The sequence below is a fragment of the Bos grunniens genome, chromosome 26, assembly GCF_055505025.1.
Source record: "Bos grunniens cultivar Pamir isolate PY7600 chromosome 26, Bosgru_T2T1.0, whole genome shotgun sequence".
NCBI lineage: Eukaryota > Metazoa > Chordata > Mammalia > Artiodactyla > Bovidae > Bos > Bos grunniens.
In genome coordinates, this window is record NC_141190.1 from 35,339,825 (window position 1) to 35,362,122 (window position 22,298).

Genomic DNA, 22,298 nt, shown 5'->3' on the forward strand with positions numbered 1-22,298 from the left:
ACATTGCGATTGCTCAAGATACTTATAGAACTTAATTTTTGAGTTGTTTGAAAGTTATATAAAGGGTATTCTTGAGTAACCCTTCATCTAAGAATAGTAGATGGAAAATGGAGCAGAGCTTTGTGAATAATTACATTTCGATAGTTAGATAAGATCCTAGGTTCATACATTTATTTGTTGCAATTTAGATATAACTTTTCATTTCTCTAGCTTGGTCTACATTTGCTGCCCATCATTTAGATGTGTGGCTTTTTATTTGTGTTTCTAGTAGCTGTGATGACTTTCTGTTAATTAACAGTGATTCATTAATGCTCTTACCAACCATTTCTTTGATACTAAAGGAAACTTTTGTTAGATAATTAGCAGGATGGGATTTAGTATGACCGTGAAGGTGGAACCAGTGACTTTTCATTAGCAAGTGTTTCTGTTAGCTATCCTGAGGGAGATAGAAAGTTCATGTTTATTAAATATCCACTTGATCCTCAGCACTGTATCAGGCAGTATAAATGTCATCACGTCCTCATAAGGACACTGTAGAAGTGCTGTTAACCCCATTTATTGTTGAGAGAATTGAGCCCCAGAAAAATCAAGTCTGACTTCTGATAGATGGTAGAGCCAGGATTAGGACTTAAAGCTTATACTGTTTGTACTTTACTTTACTAAGAATGAGTTGTATGAGTATTTATTGTTCAATAAACGTTTGATAACCTACCCAGTTCCAGAGACTACCATAAGCCTGGAGGATGCAGTAAGGAGTAAGGTACAGGTTACTGCAGACACAGCTACCTGAAGCTGGGTCAGACTTCACAGGTTAAGTGCACAGCCCTCCCCAAAACTGCCCTCACTTCAGGCACCAGCTGTAAGTTCAGGGGTGCCCAGGCCACCTGCACTTCTGGACCAGCTGGTTACAAGTTGAGAGGTGCCGTAACCCTCTCAGGTTCAGTCATTAACTAGATAACTCACAGAACTCAGGAAAGCACTGTACTTATGATTATAGTTTTATTCCAAATTATAAAAATCAGGACCAGTCAAATGAGACACATAGGGTGAGATCTGGGGGCATCACAGACAAAGCTTCTGTGTCCTTATGTGTGCTTGGTCATTCAGTTGTGTCTGGCTCTTTGTGACCCCATGGGTTGTAGCCTACCAGGCTTCTCTGTCCATGGGATTCTCCAGGCAAGATCACTGGAATGGGTTGCCATTTCCTCCTCAAGGGGATCTTCCCAACTCAGGGATTGAACCCAGGTCTCCTACATTGCAGACGGATTCTTTACTATCTGAACGACCAGAGAAGCCCAAGAATACTGGAGTTAGGCAACCTGTACCTTCTTCAGGGGAAGTTTCCGACCCAGGAATCTTAACTGGAGTCTCCTACCTTGCAGGTGGATTCTTTACCAGCTGAGCCACCAGGGAAGCACTCTGTGTCCCTAGGACAGATGTTATCCTCCCAATGTATCAGTGTGTATTAGGATGCTCTCCTGAGTTTTAGGTGTATAGAGTTAATTGGGAATTGTGTTTCGTATGATTGATTGACTCATTGACCACATGGTCAAACTCAGTCTCCACCCCCATTCTGACTCTGGAAGTCAGGTGAATTTCTTGTGGCTTAGAGCTCCAGGACTTTAATCAGTCACTTGGTTGGTCTTTCTGTTGTGGGCAGCTCCTATCCTGAGTCACCTCTAGCATAAACTGTGAGCCCACAGTAAATAATAGAGACATTCTTGTCAGTTGGGAAATGGCAAGGTTTTGGAGGCTGTATCACCACACAGTGGATGTGCCCTGAGAGTGACATGTAAACAGACTGTTTACATGTAACAAGTGTTGTAATCAGATTCTGAAAAGAGTGCTATATGATTTCAGAAGTAGCTAATTTTTCATGGTGTCTTTCATTGTCAGTAGAAGAGTGAATACAAAGTGTGGGGATTAGATAGGACATCCTAGATGGAGAAAAACACAGTTCAGGTCAGTCCTGTTGCTTAGTTGTGTCCGACTCTTTGTGACCCCATGGACTGCAGCATGGCAGACTTCCCTGTCCATCACCAATTCCTGGAGCTTATTCAAACTCACGTGCATCGAGTTGCTGATGCCATCCAACCATCTCATCCTGTGTGGTCCCCTTCTCCACCTGCCTTTAATCTTTTCCAGCATCAAGGTCTTTTCAAATGAGTCAGTTCTTTGCATCAGGTGGCCAAAGTATTGCAGTTTCAGCTTCAGCATCAGTCCTTCCAGTGAACACTCAGGACTGATTTCCTTTAGGATGGACTGGTTGGATTTCCTTGCAGTCCAAGGGACTCTCAAGAGTCTTCTCCAACACCACAGTTCAAAAGCATCAATTCTTCTGCACTCAGCTCTCTTGATAGTCCAATTCTCACATCCATACGTGGCTACTGAAAAAACCATAGCTTTGACTAGATGGACCTTTGTTGGCAAAGTAATGTCTCTGCTTTTTAATATGCTATCTAGGTTTGTCATAGCTTTTCTTCCAAGGAGCAAGTGTCTTTTAACTTCATAGTTGCAGTCACCATCTGCAGTGATTTTGGAGCCCCCCAAAATAGTCTCTCACTGTTTCCATTGTTTACCCATCTGTTTGTCATGAAGTGATGCGACCAGATGCCACAATCTTAGTTTTTGAATGTTGAGTTTTAAGCCAACTTTTTCACTCTTCTCTTTCACTTTCATCAAGAGGCTCCTAAGTTGTTCTTCGCTTTCTGCCATAAGGGTGGTGTATTTGCGTATCTGAGGTTATTGATATTTCTCCTGGCAACCTTGATTCCAGCTTGTGCTTCATCCAGCCCAGCATTTCGCATGATGTACTCTGCATATAAGTTAAATAAGCAGGGTGACAATAATCAGCATTGACATACTGGTTTCTTGATTTGGGACCAGTCTGTTGTTCCATGTCCAGTTCTAGCTGTTGCTTCTTGACCTGCATACAGATTTCTCAGAAGGCAGGTCAGGTGGTCTGGTATTCCCATCTTTTTAAGAATTTTCCACAATTTGTTGTGATTCACACAGTCAAAGGCTTTGGCCTAATCAATAAAGCAAAAGTAGGTGTTTTTCTGGAACTCTTGCTTTTTCATTGACCCAATGGATGTTGGCAACTTGATCTCTGGTTCCTCTGCGTTTTTTAAATCCAGCTTGAACCTATGGAAGTTTACGGTTCACATACTGTTGAAGCCTGGCTTGGAGGATTTTGAGCGTTACTTTGCTAGCGTGTGAGATGAATGCAACTGTGCGGTAGTTTGAACATTCTTTGGCATTGCTTTTCTTTGGGATTGGAATGAAAACTGACCTTTTCCAGTCCTATGGCCACTGCTGAGTTTTCCAAATTTGCTGGCCTACTGAGTGCAGCACTTTCACAGCATCATCTTTTAGGATTTGAAATAGCTCAACTGGAATTCCACCTCCACTAGCTTTGTTCATAGTGGCATATACACCCTAAAGAACATTATATTTTGGGACAGTAGTAAGTAGTGATGAGTAGCTTGATCATAGGAAATATGAAGGGATAGGTGGGAGCCCGAGTACTCTATAAATGGTAATCAGTAGCATCTCCTGCATGCTCATGTGCCAGGTAGCATTTATATATACATCAAGTCCTTTATATATACATCAAGTCATTGACCCCTCACAGTAACCTTTCAGGTAGGTATTATTGCTATTTTGTAAATGGAGAATTGAGGCACAGAGAGATTCTGTGAGTGGCTCAGAGTTGCTTAACTTGTAAGCAGTGGAATCAGAATATAAGTCTGGTATTATTGTCCCTTGATCACTGTAACTGAAGAAGGCAATGGCACCCCACTCCAGTACTCTTGCCTGGAGAATCCCATGGATGAAGGAGCCTGGTAGGCTGCAGTCCATGGGGTCGCTAAGAATCAGGCACAACTAAGCGACTTCACTTTCACTTTTCACTTTCATGCATTGGAGAAGGCAACCCACTCCAGTATTCTTGCCTGGAGAATCCCAGGGACAGAGCAGCCTAGTGGGCTGCTGTCCATGGGGTCGCACAGAGTCAGACACGACTGAAGTGACTTAGAAGCAGCAGCAGCAGCAGATCACTGTAACATTGCTTTCTTCTTACCACACTAAAGAAATTGACTTTATTCTGTAGGCAAGATAGAACTATATATAATTCTCCATTTTATAATATGGAGATGGATTGGAATGGAGATGTGTTATTTTTTTTATTGTGTGCTGGACAATCATGTGCCGGACACCTTGATTGTAAAATCATTAGTAATAATAATTTGAGGCCTAGGAATTTGTTGTATTCCCGGAGAATGCCGGGGACACTAGAAATTCACAGCCAGCTGGATTCTAAATCAGGTGTTGAGGTGATTCACAGCCACGCTGTCGTTTCTGAAGGTCCTGTGTTTTATGGGTTCACTTTTACTCCTAGTCTTTGGGGTCTCAGGTCAGAGGGGGTTCTGTGTTCTACTCTGTGGTTTCCTAGCTCTGTGAAACAGTCCAGTTTCTTAGCCCTTTGAACCTGACCTCTAACTTTGAAATTAGTGAATGCCTGTATGGAGAAATGGTGAGGCCAGTTCCTTTTCTAGTTGACTTCAGTGAGAAGGTTGGTTGGTCCAAATAGGTATGTTATGTGGGAAGTGGGAATCTTCTTTCATTTATTGTTTTTAAAACACAAACAAACAGCCAAGCAAACAAATCTGCTCTTTTCATCTGTTTCAGAGCATTTAATCATATCTGTTAAAAAGATCTGGAATATTATTTTTGGCAATGTATTCATGTGATGTAATCTCACTACAGTGAAAATTATATATGTGTAACTAAAACTGGTCTTACAGAAATTAATTCTGTTGACAGTCTGCTTTTAAAATCTTTTGTTCCTTCACAAACAGAAGCTAGTAAATGTTATAATAATTGTTAAAACATCAGGGGTTGTTTACTTTTTAATTTGTTTGCTTTTCAAAATGTGTTTACAAAATAAATTACTTGACTATAATATTTCATTTTGTTCTGTCAAATACAATCTGAATGAGGGACTTCAGTACCTGTTGGTACCTAAACATAAGTTTAACAGTGTCTAAAGGAATCGGATACTTTGAGTAATGTAATTTGTTGTTAGCAGCTTTTTTTTTCTTATATGTTTTCTTAGATTTAGAGAGGATAGTATGGTATAAGTAAATGAAGATATGTAATTTTCCCCTGTGAACAAGAATGCTTAAAAAGGCAGAAATACCAGTTATTAATATAGAACTCCTGCTTTTACACAGTTATATTTTTCCCCAACAAACTTCATTTTCTTTTGTGTTTGTTGTCTTTTGGAATAATTATATATTGATGTAATTTGCATGAGTATGCAAAATGCTAAAGAATTATAAAAAGTATGTATGTTAAGATAATCTAAAACTAGGTTAGTGAATTGCAGATGTGCAACTTTAACTGGAATATCATTGTAATCACTTAGCTGATCGGATGAAGTGTTCTGTCTAGCTTCATGAGAATTTGCAACCAGTGGGGAAGAGTAACGCTATAAGGTCACTTGTTAGAGAGTACCAAGGTGGTTTTATTTTATCTATCTAATTGAAGTATAGTTGCTTTACAATATTATACTAGTTTCTGGTATGCAACATAGTGATTTGATATTTTTATAGATTATCTTCCATTTAAAGTTATTATCAAATATTGGCTATATTCTCTGTGCTGTATGTTATGTCCTTGTATCTTATTTATGTATACCTAGTACTTTGTACCCCTTAAGCCTCTTCCCCTATCTTGTTCCCTCCACCACCCCTCTCCCCACTGGCAACCATTGGTTTGCTCCCTGTGTCTGTGAGTCTGTTTCGGTTTTCTTTTATTCATTTGTTTGTTTTATTTATTTTTTTAAATTTCACATGTAAGTGAAAACATACAGCATTTATTTGTCTTTCTCTGAGTTACTTCACTAAGCAAAATACCCTTCAGGTTCATCCATGTTGTTGCAAATGGCAAAATTTCATTCTCTTTATGGCCAAGTAATATTCCATTGTGTGTGTGTGTGTGTGTGTGCGTGCCACATCTTCTTTATCCATTCATTTCTTGGTAGACACTTAGGTTGCCTCCATATCTTGACTTTGAAATAATGCTGCTAAGAACTTTGGAATACATATACCATTTTGGATTAGTGTTTTCATTTTCTTTAGATATATCCCAGAGTAGAATTGCTGGGTCATACAGTATTCTGTTTTTAATTTTTTGGGAAACTTTTATACTGTTTTCCGTAGTGGCTGCATCAATTTACGTTCCCATGAAGAGTACAAGAGAGTTCCCTTTTCTTCACATCCTCTCTAACATTTGTTATGTCCTCTTTTTGATGATAGCCATTCTGACAGGTGTGAGGTGGTGGTTCATTGTGGTTTTGATTTGCATTTCTCTAATGATTAGTAATGTTTAGCATCTTTTCATGTGCCTGTTGTACATCTGTATGTCTTCTTTGGAAAAATGTCTATGCATGTCTTCACAATCAGGTAAAAAAAAACTTTTAAAAAAAAATTTGATACTTAGTTCTATGAGCTCTTTCTATATTTAGGACATTAACCCCTTATCAGACATCATTTGTAAATATCTTCTCCCTTTCAGTAGGTTGTCTTTTTATTTTGCAGATGGTTTCCTTTGCTGTGCAAAAACTTTTAAGTTTGATTGGGTCCCATTTGTTTATTTTTGCTTTTGTCTCCCTTTCCTGAGGGGGCACATCCCCCCAAATAATCCTACAACTATGTCAAAGGGTATCCTGCCTATGTTTTCTTCCAGGAGTAGTATGGTTTCTGGTCTTATATTTAGGTCTTTAATCCATCTTGAGTTTATTTTTGTATGGTGTGAGGGCATGTTCTAATCTCATTGTTTTGCATATAACCATCTAGTTTTCCCAGCAGTACTTGTTGAAGAGACCAGCTTTTCTCCATTGTATATTCTTGCCTCCTTTGACATTGATTAATTGACCATAAGTGTGTGGGTTTATTTCTGAGCTTTCTATTCTGTTCCATTGATCTTTTTGTCTTTTTTATGCTAAAACTATTCTGTTTTGATTCCTGTATCTTTGTATTATAGCCAAAAGTCATGGAGCAGGATGCCTCCAGCTTTGTTCTTTTTTTTTTTTCTATCAAGATTGTTTTGGCTATTCAAGATCTTTTGTGGTTTCATACAAATTTTAGGATTATTTGTTCTAGTTCCATGAACAGTGTCATGGATGTTTTGCTAAGGATTCCATTGAATCTGTAGATTGCTTTGTGTTCAGTTCAGTTCAGTCATTTAGTCATGTCTGACTCTTTGTGACCCCATGGACTGCAGCACGCCAGGCTTCTCCGTCCATCACCAACTCCTGGAGTTTGCTCAAACCCATGTCTGTTGAGTTGGTGATGCCACCCAACCGTCTCATCCTTTGTCGTCCCCTTCTCCTGCCTTCAATCTTTCCCAGCATCAGGGTCTTTTTCAATGAGTCTGTTCTTTGCATCAGGTGGCCAAAGTATTGGAGGGAGTTTCAGCTTCAGCATCAGTCCTTCCAATGAATATTCAGGACTGATTTCCTTTAGGATAGACTGGTTGGCTCTTCTTGCAGTCCAAGGGACTCTCAAGAGTCTTCTCCACACCACAGTTCAAAAGCATCAATTCTTCAGCACCCAGTTTTCTTTATGGTCCAACTCTCACATCCATACACGACTATTGAAAAAACCAGTTTTGACCAGATTGATCTTTGTTAACAAAGTAATGTCTCTGCTTTTTAATATGCTATCTAGGTTTCTCATAGCTTTTCTTCCAAGGAGCAAGCAAGCGCCTTTTAACTTCATGGCTGCAGTCACCATCTGCAGTGATTTTGGAGCCCAAGAAAATAAAGGTAGTATTGCTTTGGGTAGAATGGACATTTTAACCGTATTAGTTCTTCCCAGGTGGCTCAGTGGTGAAGAAATCTGCCTTACAATGCAGTAGATGCGGATTGATATCTGGATCGGAAAGATCCCCTGGAGAAGGAAATGGCAACCTGCTCTAGTATTCTTGCCTGGGAAATCCCATGGACAGGGGGCCTGGTGGGCTACAGTCCATGGGGTTCCAAAGAGTCAGACATGACTTAGCAGCTTAGCAACAACAGTTCTTTCCCAAGGTATCTTTAAATGGAGGTTTACATAGAACTTAAGTAAAAGAGCACCCTGTGGTCTTATGAGAGAATGGACAACAGGGCAAAGGGCAGAAATTACAGTCTAGTGTTGAGAAGAGAGAAAGGAGTATGGTGGCCTGAGAGTAGATGTTTTCTGTCGTCAGCAGCAGCAGTAGAGCTCATTGGTGAGAAATGACTGGGAACTCATTTTAGATTTATTCTTCTTGTTGTGCATTGTAATATATAATAGATAGTTAATGATTGTGAAAAGAATATTTTGAATAAGTCTTATGTGATTAACAGTCATACGTACATTAATATACACAATGTTCAACTTTGCTCTTAACAGTGGTTTGATAGTTCCTGAAATACGGGGAAATGAAACTGTGCCTGAAGTTGTTACAACATCTGGCTATGCACTGTTACATTTTTTTAGTGATGCTGCATATAATCTAACTGGTTTCAACATTTTTTACTCGTAAGTATTTTTTTTTTAAATTCGTATTGTAATAATGATTCTTATAATTTGACATAAAAGAGTTTATTGTTTTTTTGTATAAATGTCTTATGTACCAGGAATCGGCTAGGGTGTTAAATTCCAAAATATACAGCGTCTCTTCCTGTTACATAAGATTTTTAATAATATGATCCCCCAAATCCTGTCTAAGCTTGTATTAGGATAATTTGTAAGCTTCAAGGCACCATGGTAACAAGTTAGGTTTGGTTGAAAATTAATTACAAAATTAAAAAAATCGTCGGGAAACGATTAAGTAAAGAAACACACACTGAGTGTAACTTTAAGTCACAAATGTTCAGGATTGCAGAGAGCTGTTATCTGCCCCTCTGTGCTCCAAGGTATTTTATACCTAATCTGAAGAATGAAGAGAGCTACATTTTCATAGTCCTTCTTATTGCAGAAACTGTGCTGAATGCTGTATATACAATAAGATTCTTTAATTCTCTTCACGTCAGTTCTGTCAAGTGAGTATTTTCCCCATTTTACACATGAGAAAATTGAGGCTTTTAGGAGATAAGGTAAGTGGCTACATACCACTGTCTCTTTAAAATTAGAAAAATAATATTTCTTGAGTGTTTCTTATGTCTAACTCTCTGTGCAAATTTTTATAGAAGTCCAAGGGTGAAGTGAATTAGCCAGAGATTCTTTTGGTTGTTTTCATTAGGAATGACCACAGAAGAATTTGATACATTTTTTTGTTTGTTTGTTTTCTTCAGTAATGTAGAAAATGATAACCGAGGATTTTTCATGAGGAATAAGACATCCTAAATATCCTTGAATCAACAATTTATTATAGAGTTTATTTATATCAAGCATGTACACAAGGGAGAATAAATATATAGTAAAATATAATCAGTTAGGGAGCCTTAAAATAAAATCCGATAAACACCTTTTAATTTCCACAACAGTGTTTAGGTGATAGCATGCTATTTAAGTGTCATGTGGCAATGGCACCCGCTCCAGTGCTACTACCCGGAAACTCCCATGGACGGAGGAGCCTTGTATGCTGCAGTCCATGGGGTCGAGAAGAGTCGGACACGACTGAGCGACTGCACTTTCACTTTCACTTTCATGCATTGGAGAAGGAAATGGTAACCCACTCCAGTATTCTTGCCCAGAGAATCCCAGGGATGGGGGAGCCTGGTGGGCTGCCATCTATGGGGTCGCACAGAGTCGGACACGACTGAAGTGACTTAGCTTAGCAGCAACCAGTTTATGTTTTGTCTTCTCTTACTGTTTCATGTATTCATGACCTTATTTTTTACCTATAAAGTGTACTCATATCCTATAAAACATTTGAGTACTTGAATATTTACCAAACATTGTGCTTGGAACTGTATAGATCCTACAGATGTTGAGTGTGTAGTCTTGGTAGCAGAGTAAATTCATTGAATGGACTGAGGCCAGTTGAAGATATGTATACCTGAATCGCCTTAGGGGTAAAAAAGTACAGAGTAAAGAATTGAAGTCACATTGTAAAATGTGTTAAATGAAACACATGGACACATATAACATTTATAAATTTAACAAAATACCAGCCCAGATTATTTTTCTAATCATCTTGAATTTGAATATATATGAATTATATTTTACAGAATCAATTCTTGTCCTAACAATTGCTCTGGTCATGGGAAGTGTACAACTAGTGTCTCTGTTTCAAGTCAAGTGTATTGTGAATGTGATAAATACTGGAAGGGTGAAGCTTGTGATATCCCCTACTGTAAAGCCAATTGCGGCAGTCCAGATCACGGTTACTGTGACCTAACAGGAGAAAAGTTGTGTGTCTGCAATGATAGTTGGCAAGGTAAGTGGCTTTTGAAACATGTAGTCACATAGCTAATATATTAATACAAATAATATCTACACTCATTTGCTGTAGTTTGCACACCCAAATCTCATAGATTCATTTTTAGAATTTCAGTAGTAGTCAACGTCTTAATAATTTGCTTCTTCAAAAGGCTTCCCAGGTGACTCAGATGGTAAAGAATCTACCTGCAATGCAGGAGACCCAGGTTCCATCCCTGGGTGGGGAAGATCCCTTGGTGAAGGGAATGGTTATCCACTCCAATATTCTTGCCTGGGAAGTCTCATGGACAGAGGAGCCTGGTGGTGTGTAGTCCATGGGGTCATAAAGAGTTGGACATGATTGAACGACTTTCACTTTTTTCACAAAATCAGTAAAGATTTTGTCTACATGCTATTATGAGAATCAAATAAATTTATAAATGAAACTCCTTAAATTGTAGATGTATGATTATTGATTTTCTTTAATTTTTTGATGGGTTCCCAAAGATTTGGTGGCTTGGCTAAAATTAACACCTGGTACATCAAAATTTGATTTATAATGGGTAACATAAATAGCATGTTGTAAAAATAGATGCTTATCTTGGAAGGTACTGGACTATATTAAACTTCTTTCTTAGTAAAGACTGACCTCTTGTGGCTATTTTTAAAAGAACATAGAATATTTTAAAAAGTTTTTCAGTTGCCTGTGGCAAAAGCAGTAAGAATTAGGGAAGAATTTCTAAATAATTTTTATCAACATGTATTATTAAATATTAAATTTAGAGTATATTGACAAGTTTTAGCTTTAAGTATTTGGGTATAAAATCATAAATCTTACTATTATATAGGGTCTGTATAAAATATATTTATAGATTGGGCTGGCCAAAGCATTCATTTGGGTTTTTCCCTTGCGATGTTACAGAAGAATCCCAGTGAACTCTTTGGCCAACTACAGTACTTACCTACCGAGAGCTTGCTTTGTGCAACTTATATTTACACATTGAGAATCCTGTGTATTAATCCTGTTGATGGGGGAAATATGACTCAAGAAATACATAATCTAAAGTTACATGACCATGTGTAGCAGTCGTAGCAGTAGTTCCTATCAGACCCAGGTAAAAACCAAGGAGAGTGTGCTCCTCATATTTAACTTTACTCAGACAAATTAAACAAATGTTGCTGAGTGTGCTGAGTAGTTATTTGGAGCAATTATTTTAGGCTTTCCATAAATTATGCCCATCTTTAACACATGTTATTTCATTAAAAAATTAGTTACTCCAACCATATGAAATATCAGTGATTATTGAGTTGCATTTGATTCCCTATTATGATTATGACAGATACAAATTTCTCAGTGTTTTTAATTATAGGATGTATTTTGTTGAGTGGCTATTTTAATAATTCATGGCCTTTCTTCCCTTAAAAAGTGCCTTGAGGTATCTTTTTTTTTTTTTTTTCCATTTCAGTCTTGAATCTAAAATAATGTCCTTTTCTCTGAAGAGACTAGTAAGTACATCAAGAATATATTTAAGCTAAGGCCTGAGAAATAGAAGTATAGCTTATATGCAAGATTTTTTTTTCTAACTTGTCTTCATCTGCTATTAGTCCCCAGCTCATCTCAACAGTCTTAAAAGCAAATGAGAAATATATTTGTAAAATATTCTCTATGAACATCTCTGTCCTTTCTTTGTTCTTTTCTTCCATCTTTAAAATACTTTATTTTCTGGGTGTTTTGTAATATATATCTGGTTGAAAACGTTATCTGTTGTTTTTCTGGCTCTGTTTATTGGCATTTCACATTTTATTATTCTTGTCAGGACTTGACTCTTAAATGTCTAAAAGAAAGTGGACATGGGGAACAAATACTGGGTATGTTTACTTTTAAAGCAAAGTGATAATATGAAGTTTATATATATATATTAACACATACACGTGTATACATGTACACGTTTTTTAAAATGAGAATAATGTGAAAGTGCTTTATAAATTATAAAATATTACATAGAAACTAGACATTTGTATACCATTACTGCTTCTTAGTAATTAATTTATCTCTGATGAATATTTTATGGGTAGTGTTTGGTGAAATGGATATTGTGCTTCTTTCAAGACAGATGATGTATAGTCTGGTTTCTTTGAGCCTCAGATCTGATCCCTAATTTTGTATTTAAGGAAGCAGAGCTTCAAGTAGCTATGTGTTTTCCCCCACCCCTGCCCCTAATCAACTCCCTAATCAGAGTGGCTCAAGGTTTCTCTCTTACATAACTTTAGACAATCAGAACCACTGGCAGTCTTTGGTTTGATTGTAAGCAACAGACACAGTTCTGGCTTCCCTGAGCAGAAAAGGCAGTTATTGGGAACTATGTCAGGGATCTCTGCCTCCCAGCATTTGTTCTTGCCTTCTTTTTGGTGATAGAATTCACTGAGTTTGTAGCTCTCAAGCACATGGTCTTCAGCTGCATACCATATTCCTCAGCCTTCTTTGCATCTAGCGTGGTTATTATACTGTTAGGTCAGTGGGATATGAGTGGAAATGCTGTGTGGGAATTTTACATCACTGACATCTTTTACAATGGCTGGTAAATGGCAGCAACTGTGGTAACACTCGCATATTTGCCTGTAGAATGTGTTTTATGAGAAAAGAATGAACTTTTAGCTTATTTAAGCAACTTACTTTTGGTTGTCTTAACCTGTACTCTGACTAATACAAAAGGACATTGGGTAGCTCACAAAGGTGATGGGAAGGCTGTAAAACCTTGGTTGCAAAGGGATAGGTGTAACGGAAGGCTAGTGGGTTGGTTCCCAGCACAGATATAGCCACAGAAAAGTTTGATTAGGATATTCCTGTTGCTGCCACTGGATCCTGGGGCACCACCCCTGTGTCCTTGCTGTGGATACGGCATGCTGTAGGCTTGGGTAGAGAAGTTCTAAACTCTCCCCACATCTTTGTTATCACTTACGAAGGTTTGAAGGCCTGCTCGGTAATATCTACTTGGCTATATTTTGGTCTTACCCCTACCTTCTGAATTGTGTGGGAATAGATTTTGTTTCTGAACAAAATCCACACAGTTAGAGATTTTCCTAAACAAGGAAGGGGGTTCAGATGATTAGAGTCTTCTAAATAAAGGAAAAAATACAAATAAAATATTTTAAAGTATAGATTGTTGCCATAATTGACGAGGAATGTGTTGAACAGTTCTCTCGTGTCTGCTCAGAAAAACTTTGTGATGTGGAATAGATGGTAGTAGTCGACAGGTGGAAAAGATAAACCAGCAGGCTTCAGGGTACAATTCTCAACTTATTACCACAGAACATTCCCTCCCCCAATTCTATGGAGTTGAAAACCAGATTATCAGGTTTTGTATGAAAGATCATTACTTGGACATTGAAAAATCGTCCCCGGTCCTTTCCTATTCTGGCATATCCTGTTCAATTCTGTCATTTAGTCCTCTAATTCTTTATGAATATTCAGTATTCTTTTTCAGTCCAGTCGTAGTTCTCAGGTAAGGATTGAAGTTGGATGTTTTCAGCCTTTGAGATTATTGATTAAAAGATAGCATCTTAATGTGTACGTCAGGTAATTTGTAGTTTTCTATAGTGTTTCTGATTCTTTAAATTTAGTTACACTTTGTTTGGATTTATTTCGGTTCCTTGCGTGTTCTTTGTCCCTAAATATCTCAAGGCCTTTCTTATTTCTGCACTTCTCCTTCACCCTCAGCATTCTCGGGGAAGGTCCTCCATTAGACGCTTTCCTAGCACTGAATCCTTTCAATTTGTAGCATCCACCACAGTTACGCTGGTGTGATTCTTTGATTATCTTTCCTATTGGAATGTAAACTCCATGAAGTTAAGAATAATTATGTTTTGATCATCTTTATATCCTCAGCATCTTCTCTAGTGCCTGTTGTATAGTAGGCACTCAAATTCTTTTTTTTCTTAAATGAATGAATTAGAAAGGTTTAGTTTGCCTGTTTAGTGTTATGTGGACATTCAGGTACAGATGTTTCAGTAGACGAGTACTCCAATAAATTATGAAATTTACTTGCTAAATAAAACATTTTACATATTGAGGTGAGCATTTGAATTTGAACAGTCTGGTCAGGTATTTTCTTTCCATCCTTTGGTTTTAGAGTTTAGTATTTGCCATCGGGTGGCAGTATTGACTACCAAAGCACGCACTTAAGACTCCATGGCACTTTTCAAGTTGTAGAAACTTGATGATTTTGTTTTAGAAAAATAGGAAATCTTCTATCTCAGATCCATGAATATTTTATCATAAATTATTTTTCTCAGGGTTAGTCATGTAACATATTAGGACATAGTTACTTTAGTATAGTGTGTATAAGTACACAGCATAACTTACATTTTCCTTTAGAAATTTAATAAAGGGAGAAAGAAAAGAGACATTTAAACTACACTAAAATTGACTTTAAGACTTTTTGACCTTAGATTAGGATAGAGTTGTCATCAATGTACATGAGGGAGACTTTAGGAGGCAGATCAGTTTGGGTTTGGCATGTTATGTTTGAGATATCTTTTAGACGTCTTAGAGGAGATGTTGAAAAGCAATTGGAGTTTAGTGGAGAGAGGTCTGTACTGTTTCGGGCTGACTGGCTTAAAAATGTTAAATTGGGAATAGTTGATGATACCAAAAACCATGAGTTCAGCTGAGATCATGAAGGAAGGGAGTACAGAGAGAGAATGGAACAAAGGACTGAGTTGCGGGTTACAACAAAATTCACAGGCCATTATTCTGTGCCAGACAGAGGTTCCTTGCTTATAGAAACTTACCTAATGCAGAAAAACTTACAACCACTTATTTTATTGCCTCTGGCTTAGACGTAGGATAGGCAGATCCTGTTCTCAATCCCATCTCACTCTGTATTTATCATTTTCAACTAATCAGAACCAGTCTGTAAAGCTTTGTTTCAGGCCTTTCACAACACAAAAACAGTAATTGGAGAGCACTGATCTTTGCTAAAAGAAGGACAGTTCCTTTCATAGTGTAATAGCATCATTGACCTAAACTGTGAGAACCACGTATTCTTGGAACAGACCTACTGTAGTGATTACCACTCACACAATTCATTGTTTTATAAAATTCAGATATTGTCGGAACAGCTGTGGACATTTAAACTGCACTAAAATTGATAACTGTCTTTTGGAGATTGGTTTTATGGGCCTTGAAAATGTTTAGAATACTTTGGATATAGAACCAAAATCAGATTTTTCTAACGATGTTAGAAGATAGGATGCTTGCAGCAGTGTTATCTCATTTGCCTTTTACTGTAGAGAATTTCAGATGCAGTGCACATATTAGATTACAGGACTATTTCTGGAGTGATTACAGTAAGTTACGTGTACTGCTCTTCACATCTCCCTTCTCAGCATATTTCTTCCTTTCCTATTAGCAATTCAATTTCTTTTTGGGCAATTGCCTTTCACTCATTGTGAGTAATCTTGATGGGATGATAAATCCATATACCTACCTATTTTAAGTGTAACTTTTCAGCCTCTTTTAAAAATTCTTTGAATTTCCCCATATTTTTTCAACAAATTCCCATTTTTCCTTAATTTCCCCAAAACGAGTTTCTGTGGCTTACAGTCAAAGAAATCTGATATACGACACTAGAGATACTATTAGAGGACAAGTTGTATTTTCTGTAACTGGATTTATTTAAAATACCAAAAGTTCAATATAGAGTTATTTATAGAAATGCAGCTTAACGAGTTGTGTTGATATAGTTCAAAGTTAGCAGTGTTTATTTAATATTTCCTGTTGAGGAACTACAAAAAGAAAATAAAAAACTTGTCCTTAATATGTTTCACCTTAGTAAGATAAATATTTTTTTCATGGTGTCATAGATTAAATTTGAATTAAATGTATGAGCCAAAACTGTATCAAAAAGAAGTCTAAAACTCTGGAGCATGATTTTTTTCCCCCCAAACTCTTGTTTGACTGGGTTACTTTTCAGTTTTTTTTCCTGCTCTAAAATGATATAAAGGAACTCTATTCAGACTAATTCTTTTTTTCCTGAGAAATCAAAGCATGCTGTTAAAATGCCAGTCAGTTGTTAGGAGAGATAAAATTTTACTGCTTGATTTTCCATCCTGCATCTTTGTATATAGCACTTACAGTTTTTCTAGTAACATCAGCAGATAGTGTATAAATCTATTCATAAAGTTAGGGGACCTTCCAGGAATTGCTGTTTCACTCAGTTGAAGACTTTAAATTTGTATCATTCTTTATGGAAGAAAAAGTATTTTATAAGATTTGTCTAAAGCAAGTAAAATTTTTGTACTGATTTCCATTATCGTATCAGAGATAGATTCCCTTAGAAAAACTTTTCCAGTGCAAAAGAGAGAAGGAAGGAAGAATGTAATTCAGTAATTCTGGAATTGCTTTGGAAAAACTTTCAAAACTTTGTAGTACTTTATTCTGGGTTTTGTCATTTGCAATTATTTCTTAATTGGATTTACCTGTGATTGTAGAAATGTTTTAGTTATAATTTTACTGTTTTCTTTTGGCATGTATATTTATAATACCTAATAATGCTAGGCTTCATTAGCATATTTAGCCTGTAGACTTAATTATACTTAGTTTCCTTGTATATTGAAATGAGAGAATAAACTTCATAATAGTAATATGCTTACTATTATGAAGCTTTCATAGTAGTATTCAATATTAAGTACAGTTTCATTCAATCTTACTTTATTTACACAGGATTCTATGTTCTTTAGGTATAATCTCCATGATTAAAATGAAGTTTAGAAAAGTTAAATCATTTTTCCAAGATTTCATGGCTCATAAGTGGGAAAGCAAGGTTTGACTTCATTTTAATCTTCTGTGATCCTAAGAACATTTTCATTCTTCCATTCAATAAGTGAATACTGAGGCCAGTCATGTAGGAGTCGTAGGCCATCTTTAGGATTTTTATTTTTAGCATGATAGCAAATCATTGAAAGATTTTGAGGGAATTGATGAGTAGATTTATATTTTTAATCATTCTGGTTGCATTGTGGAGAGTTGAATGTGATAGGTAGAGAAGAAGAATAGAAATAAGAAGACCCGTTTGGAGACTATTTCAGTAATCAGGGTGAGATGGATGGTGGCTTGGACAAGGATGTTAGTTGTAAAGGAAAGGATCTGTGTGAAGAGACTGGTAGAGATGATTGAATTTAAAAATGTTTATAATTGGTAAAGTTCAGACACTGAGACACCAGCCAATCAACAGGATCCTGGATAAGCCATGCTGTGTAAGGTAATTACCTCTTTAGTTGTCTTTTGTGAAGAGTCTGGATTATTGCAGAGGGGCCAGCGTAACTTGGAAGGGGAAGACCTGGTAACCTGCAGCATCTACTGTATCAGTGAAGTATTTCCAGATTTTAACAGTTGGAAAGGCTGCATTCCTACATACCTAATGAATGTCAGTCCAGGATTTGTTGGATATGGATATGGGAGAAAAAGAGAACTCAGTAGCTCTAAGATCTTTGTCCTGAACAGCTGGGTGAATGAGAGTACTGTTTACTGAGATGGTAAACACAGGTGAAGGAACAGATTTGGGAGGGGGGCATCAAGATTTTAGGTTTGGACATATTAAGTTTGAGATGATTATGAGACATCCCAGTAGAAATGTCATGTCAGTTCAGTTCAGCTCAGTCATTCAGTCGTGTCCGACTCTTGGCGACCCCAAGGACTGCTGCACGCCAGGCTTTCCTGTCCATCACCAACTCCCAGAGCCTACTCAAACTCATGTCCATCTCATCAGTGATGCCATCCAACCATCTCATCCTCTGTCATCCCTTTCTCCTCCTGCCTTCAATCTTTCCCAGCATCAGGGTTTTTTTCCAGTGAGTCGGTTCTTTGCATCAGGTGGCCAAAGTATTGGAGTTTCAGCTTCAGCATCAGTCCTTCTAATACATATTCAGGACTGATTCCTTTAGGATGAACTGGTTGGATCTCCTTGTAGTTTAAGGGGACTACAAGAGTCTTCTCCAACACCCCAGTTCAATAGCATCAATTCTTTGGTGCTCAGCTTTCTTTATAGCCCAACTCTCACATCCATTCTTGACTACTGGAAAAACCTTAGCTTTGACTAGACCGACCTTTGTTGGTAAAGTACTGTCTCTGCTTTTTAATATGCTGTCTAGGTTGGTCATAGCTTTTCTTCCAAGGAGCAAGAGTCTTTTAATTTCGTGGCTGCAGTCACCATCTGCAGTGATTTTGGAGCCCTCAAAATAAAGTCTGTCACTGTTGCCGTTGTTTCCCATCTGTTTGCTATGAAGTGATGGGACCGGATTCCATGATCTTAGTTTTCTGAATGTTGAGTTTTAAGCCAGTGTTTTCACTCTCCCCTTTCACTTTCATCAAGAGGCTCTTTAGTTTTTTTCGCTTTCTGCCATAAGGGTGCTGTCATCTGCTTATCCGAGGTTATTAATATTTCTCCCAGCAATCTTGATTCCAGCTTGTGCTTCATCCAGCCTGGCATTTTGCATGATGTACTCTGCATATAAGTTAAATAAGCAGGGTGACAATATATGTAGGTAGTTTAATTTTGAGTCTAGAATTCAAGAGAGATTGTAAGGATAGAGATATAAATTTGAGAGGGATCAGAGTATAATTCTACTTTGGGTTATAGAATAGCCTCAAAAATTTGTCTCTCAATGGCACCCCACTCCAGTACTCTTGCCTGGAAAATCCCATGGACGGAGGAGCCTGGTAGGCTGCAGTCCATGGGGTCGCTAAGAGTCGGACACGACTGAGCGACTTCACGTTCACTTTTCACTTTCATGCATTGGAGAAGGAAATGGCAACCCACTCCAGTGTTCTTGCCTGGAGAATCCCAGGGACGGGGGAGCCTGGTGGGCTGCCGTCTATGGGGTCGCACAGAGTTGGACACGACTGAAGCGACTTAGCAGCAGCAGCAGCCTGTCACTAGTGCCAAAAGTTACATCATTAGAAATTCATTTGTGCTCTTTGGATTAACCCGTGGAAAAGGTAGCATATTAAATATTTATGAAACACACTGTAACTTGAACTAGTTTAGTACATCTTTTTCAAGAGAGCTGTAATCTACTTACCTTGAGGAAATTCCCATATTGATTGATGAAAGTTATACAGGGAGAATTATGCAGAGAGAATTATGCAGAGATATTCCATAAGTGTCCAGATAATAGAGTAGTGGATTTTTCATGGATGTATTTTTATGAAATGGAGTCTTGGATGGCCTTAAATGATATTTAATGGGTGATGGAGCCTTTTTGTGTATAATTCATTCTTTATAGTTATTTGTGTTTTAAACTAACATTCAGTATATAAATTTACTCTCTTAATCATTTTAGTTGTAGAGTACAGAAAACTACAAATTAAGACATCTAATCTTCCTTAAAATTTTAAGTCATATTCATATATCTTTCATTCTGTATATAAATGTATTAATTTAGAGTAAAATAATGACAATCTGTAGAGTTTGGCTGTTGACCATTCCTTCTAATCACTGCTAGAAGTTACAGAAAATATGGTAGTAACAAAGACAGGAAAAAGTTGCTGTTTTGCATAGAAAAGTAGATATTTCAGATTGCACAGTAAAGTTTTTAAAATCTCTAAAATCTGATTTCTTGTACTAAATAACAATATTTATCTTAAGTAAGTTAAATCAAAAATTTTAGTTATTAACGTTCAGTCAGTTCAGTTATTAGCATTAGTTTCCTACAATTGCTGTCACACATTACCACAAACTTGTCTTAACGGGGGCTTCCCTGATAGCTCAGTTGGTAAAGAATTCCCCTGCAATGCAGGAGACCCCGGCTCCATTCCTGCGTCGGGAAGATCCCCTGGAGAAGGGATTGGCTACCCACTCCAGTGTTTTTGGGCTTCCCTTGTGGCTCAGCTAAAGAATCTGCCTGCAATGCAGGAGACCTGGGTTTGATCCCTGGGTTGGGAAAACACCCTGGAGAAGGGAAAGGCTACCCACTCCAGTGTTCTGGCCTGGAGAATTCCATGGACAGTCCATGGAATCGCAGAGAGTCGGACATGACTGAGGAACTTTCACTTTCACTTTGGTGTCTTAACACATACTTAAAGGTCTGAACGGGTTTCACTGAGCCAAAGTCAAGGTAAGGTGTTGGCAGGGCCACACTCCTTCTGAAGTCTCTTAAGAAAGAATCTGCATCCTTGACTTTTCTAGCAGTAGAGTTGCAATGCCTGCTTTCCTTGGCTTTTTCCTCTTCTTCCGTCTCCGAAGCATGGAGCACAGCATCTTGCTTCAGTGGTCCTGGTGATTTCTCCTTAGTCAAATCTCTCTTAGAGAGGCGTGTGTGATTACATGAAGAGCCCACTTGGTTCGTCTAAGATAACTCCCCAGCTCAAGGTCTTTAACCTAATTATGTTTACAGAGTCTCTTTTGCCAGATAAGGTAAGAGTCATAGATTCTAGTGATTAGGACCTGCTTTATCTTTGGGGCTCATTATTTAGCCTACCACAAGCTTGCTCTGAACTGTTTTGTTTTAGTGTGGACTTCATACATGATTATTGATTTGAAATCTTAAGAAGTTTACATGCCATTATTCTCTATCAACCTCTGCCAGGCAAAACTATGTATTATTTGACTGTTTCCAACTCTGTGCCTTTAGGCAGCAGACTTGTTTTTAACTGTTTATTTAGAAAGAGTTTCAAATTTATAGAAAAATTGCAAGAACAGGGATTGTACAAAGAATATACAAATGCCCTTTACCCAGATTAACCTATTATTAACATTTTATAATTTTGGTTTATTATTCTTGACTTAAATCTACATTTTTCTTTTAAAGAAAACAGCATTTAGCATTCAGAGCAGTAGGTATACCACTTATGTATAATGCTCATATGATCTTATTTCTTTTCAGTTAAATTAGAGGTTGGCAAATTTTTCTGTAACTACCATATAGGAAGTATTTTTGGCTTTGTGAATTGTATGATCTCTCTTGAAACTGCTCAACTCTGCCGAGTATGGCAAACGCAGCCTTCAGTAATACTTAACTGAGTGAGCATACTGTGTTCTTACAAAACTTCATTTACAAAAACATGTACTGGGTTGGATTTTACTCATGGACTGTTTTTTGCCAACCTGAGTTAAAAGAGGTCTCAGTGGTTTAGAATTGTAATTTTAACTTAAAAAAAAATGAACATGTTCCTTTAATTTCTTTGGTTACTAAGCTGTAGTTCACTGACTTTTCACCTAGAAATGATAAACTTTTCTGTATCTGATTTAAAAGATTTTTTTGTTATCAAAGAGGTGATCTATCTAATTTTTACCTGAAAAATACAGACTCATAGAATGTAAACCTTGAAAAGGACTTTGAAGATGAATGAATGAATGCATGGGTGAGTGAATAAATAAGCAAATAAAAACTGTAAAGGTTAATATTTCTGAAATTAGGGTCTGTTGGGATGTTTTAAAATTTTGTGATTCAGTGATGATCTAAAACGTTTTTTGATAAGAAATCATTACTTTCATAATTGTGTAAAAATGCTGCTTGATTGCAGTGCCAGCATTTGTGTTGACTGTTGAGCTAGGACCAAATACTATTCTTATATTATAGGCTAAAAAAAATAATAAAATGTACTGATACTTTTGTGATCCGTGGAGGTCAAATGATGTTAGGGTCTATTTTATAAATTAGAAAGGTTTGTAAATGGTAGATGAAGGAAAAGTGCCGTGAGAATTATTTTGTCAAAATAATACAGGTATCTTAAAGTTGTGTAAAAAAGGTGCTATAGCATTAATATCATTTCCAACAGGAGTCTAATGAATTACTTTGAGCAGAACAACATCATCCATCATGTTAAGCAAATATTAATTTTACTGATTTTATAAGCTTTTTTATGAACATAATTTATAAGCTTATGTTAGTTTTATATTTATAAAA

At 37.2% G+C, this 22,298-nt stretch overlaps 1 protein-coding gene across 9 annotated transcripts in view; it reads left to right on the forward strand.

Moving 5' to 3' along the window:
• Positions 1–22,298, forward strand: part of ATRNL1 (attractin like 1) — an 810,133-nt gene that overhangs the window by 38,918 nt on the left and 748,917 nt on the right. For 8 of the 9 annotated variants that reach the window (XR_015155896.1, XR_015155897.1, XM_086379578.1 and 5 more), the window contains exons 4-5: positions 8,439–8,567; positions 10,202–10,410. Coding sequence is in view for 6 of the 9 variants with exons in the window: in XM_086379578.1 (XP_086235704.1) it covers positions 8,439–8,567; positions 10,202–10,410 (338 nt within the window). In the remaining 3 variants the exon portion in view is untranslated. The other variant, XM_086379583.1, reaches the window with a different exon arrangement.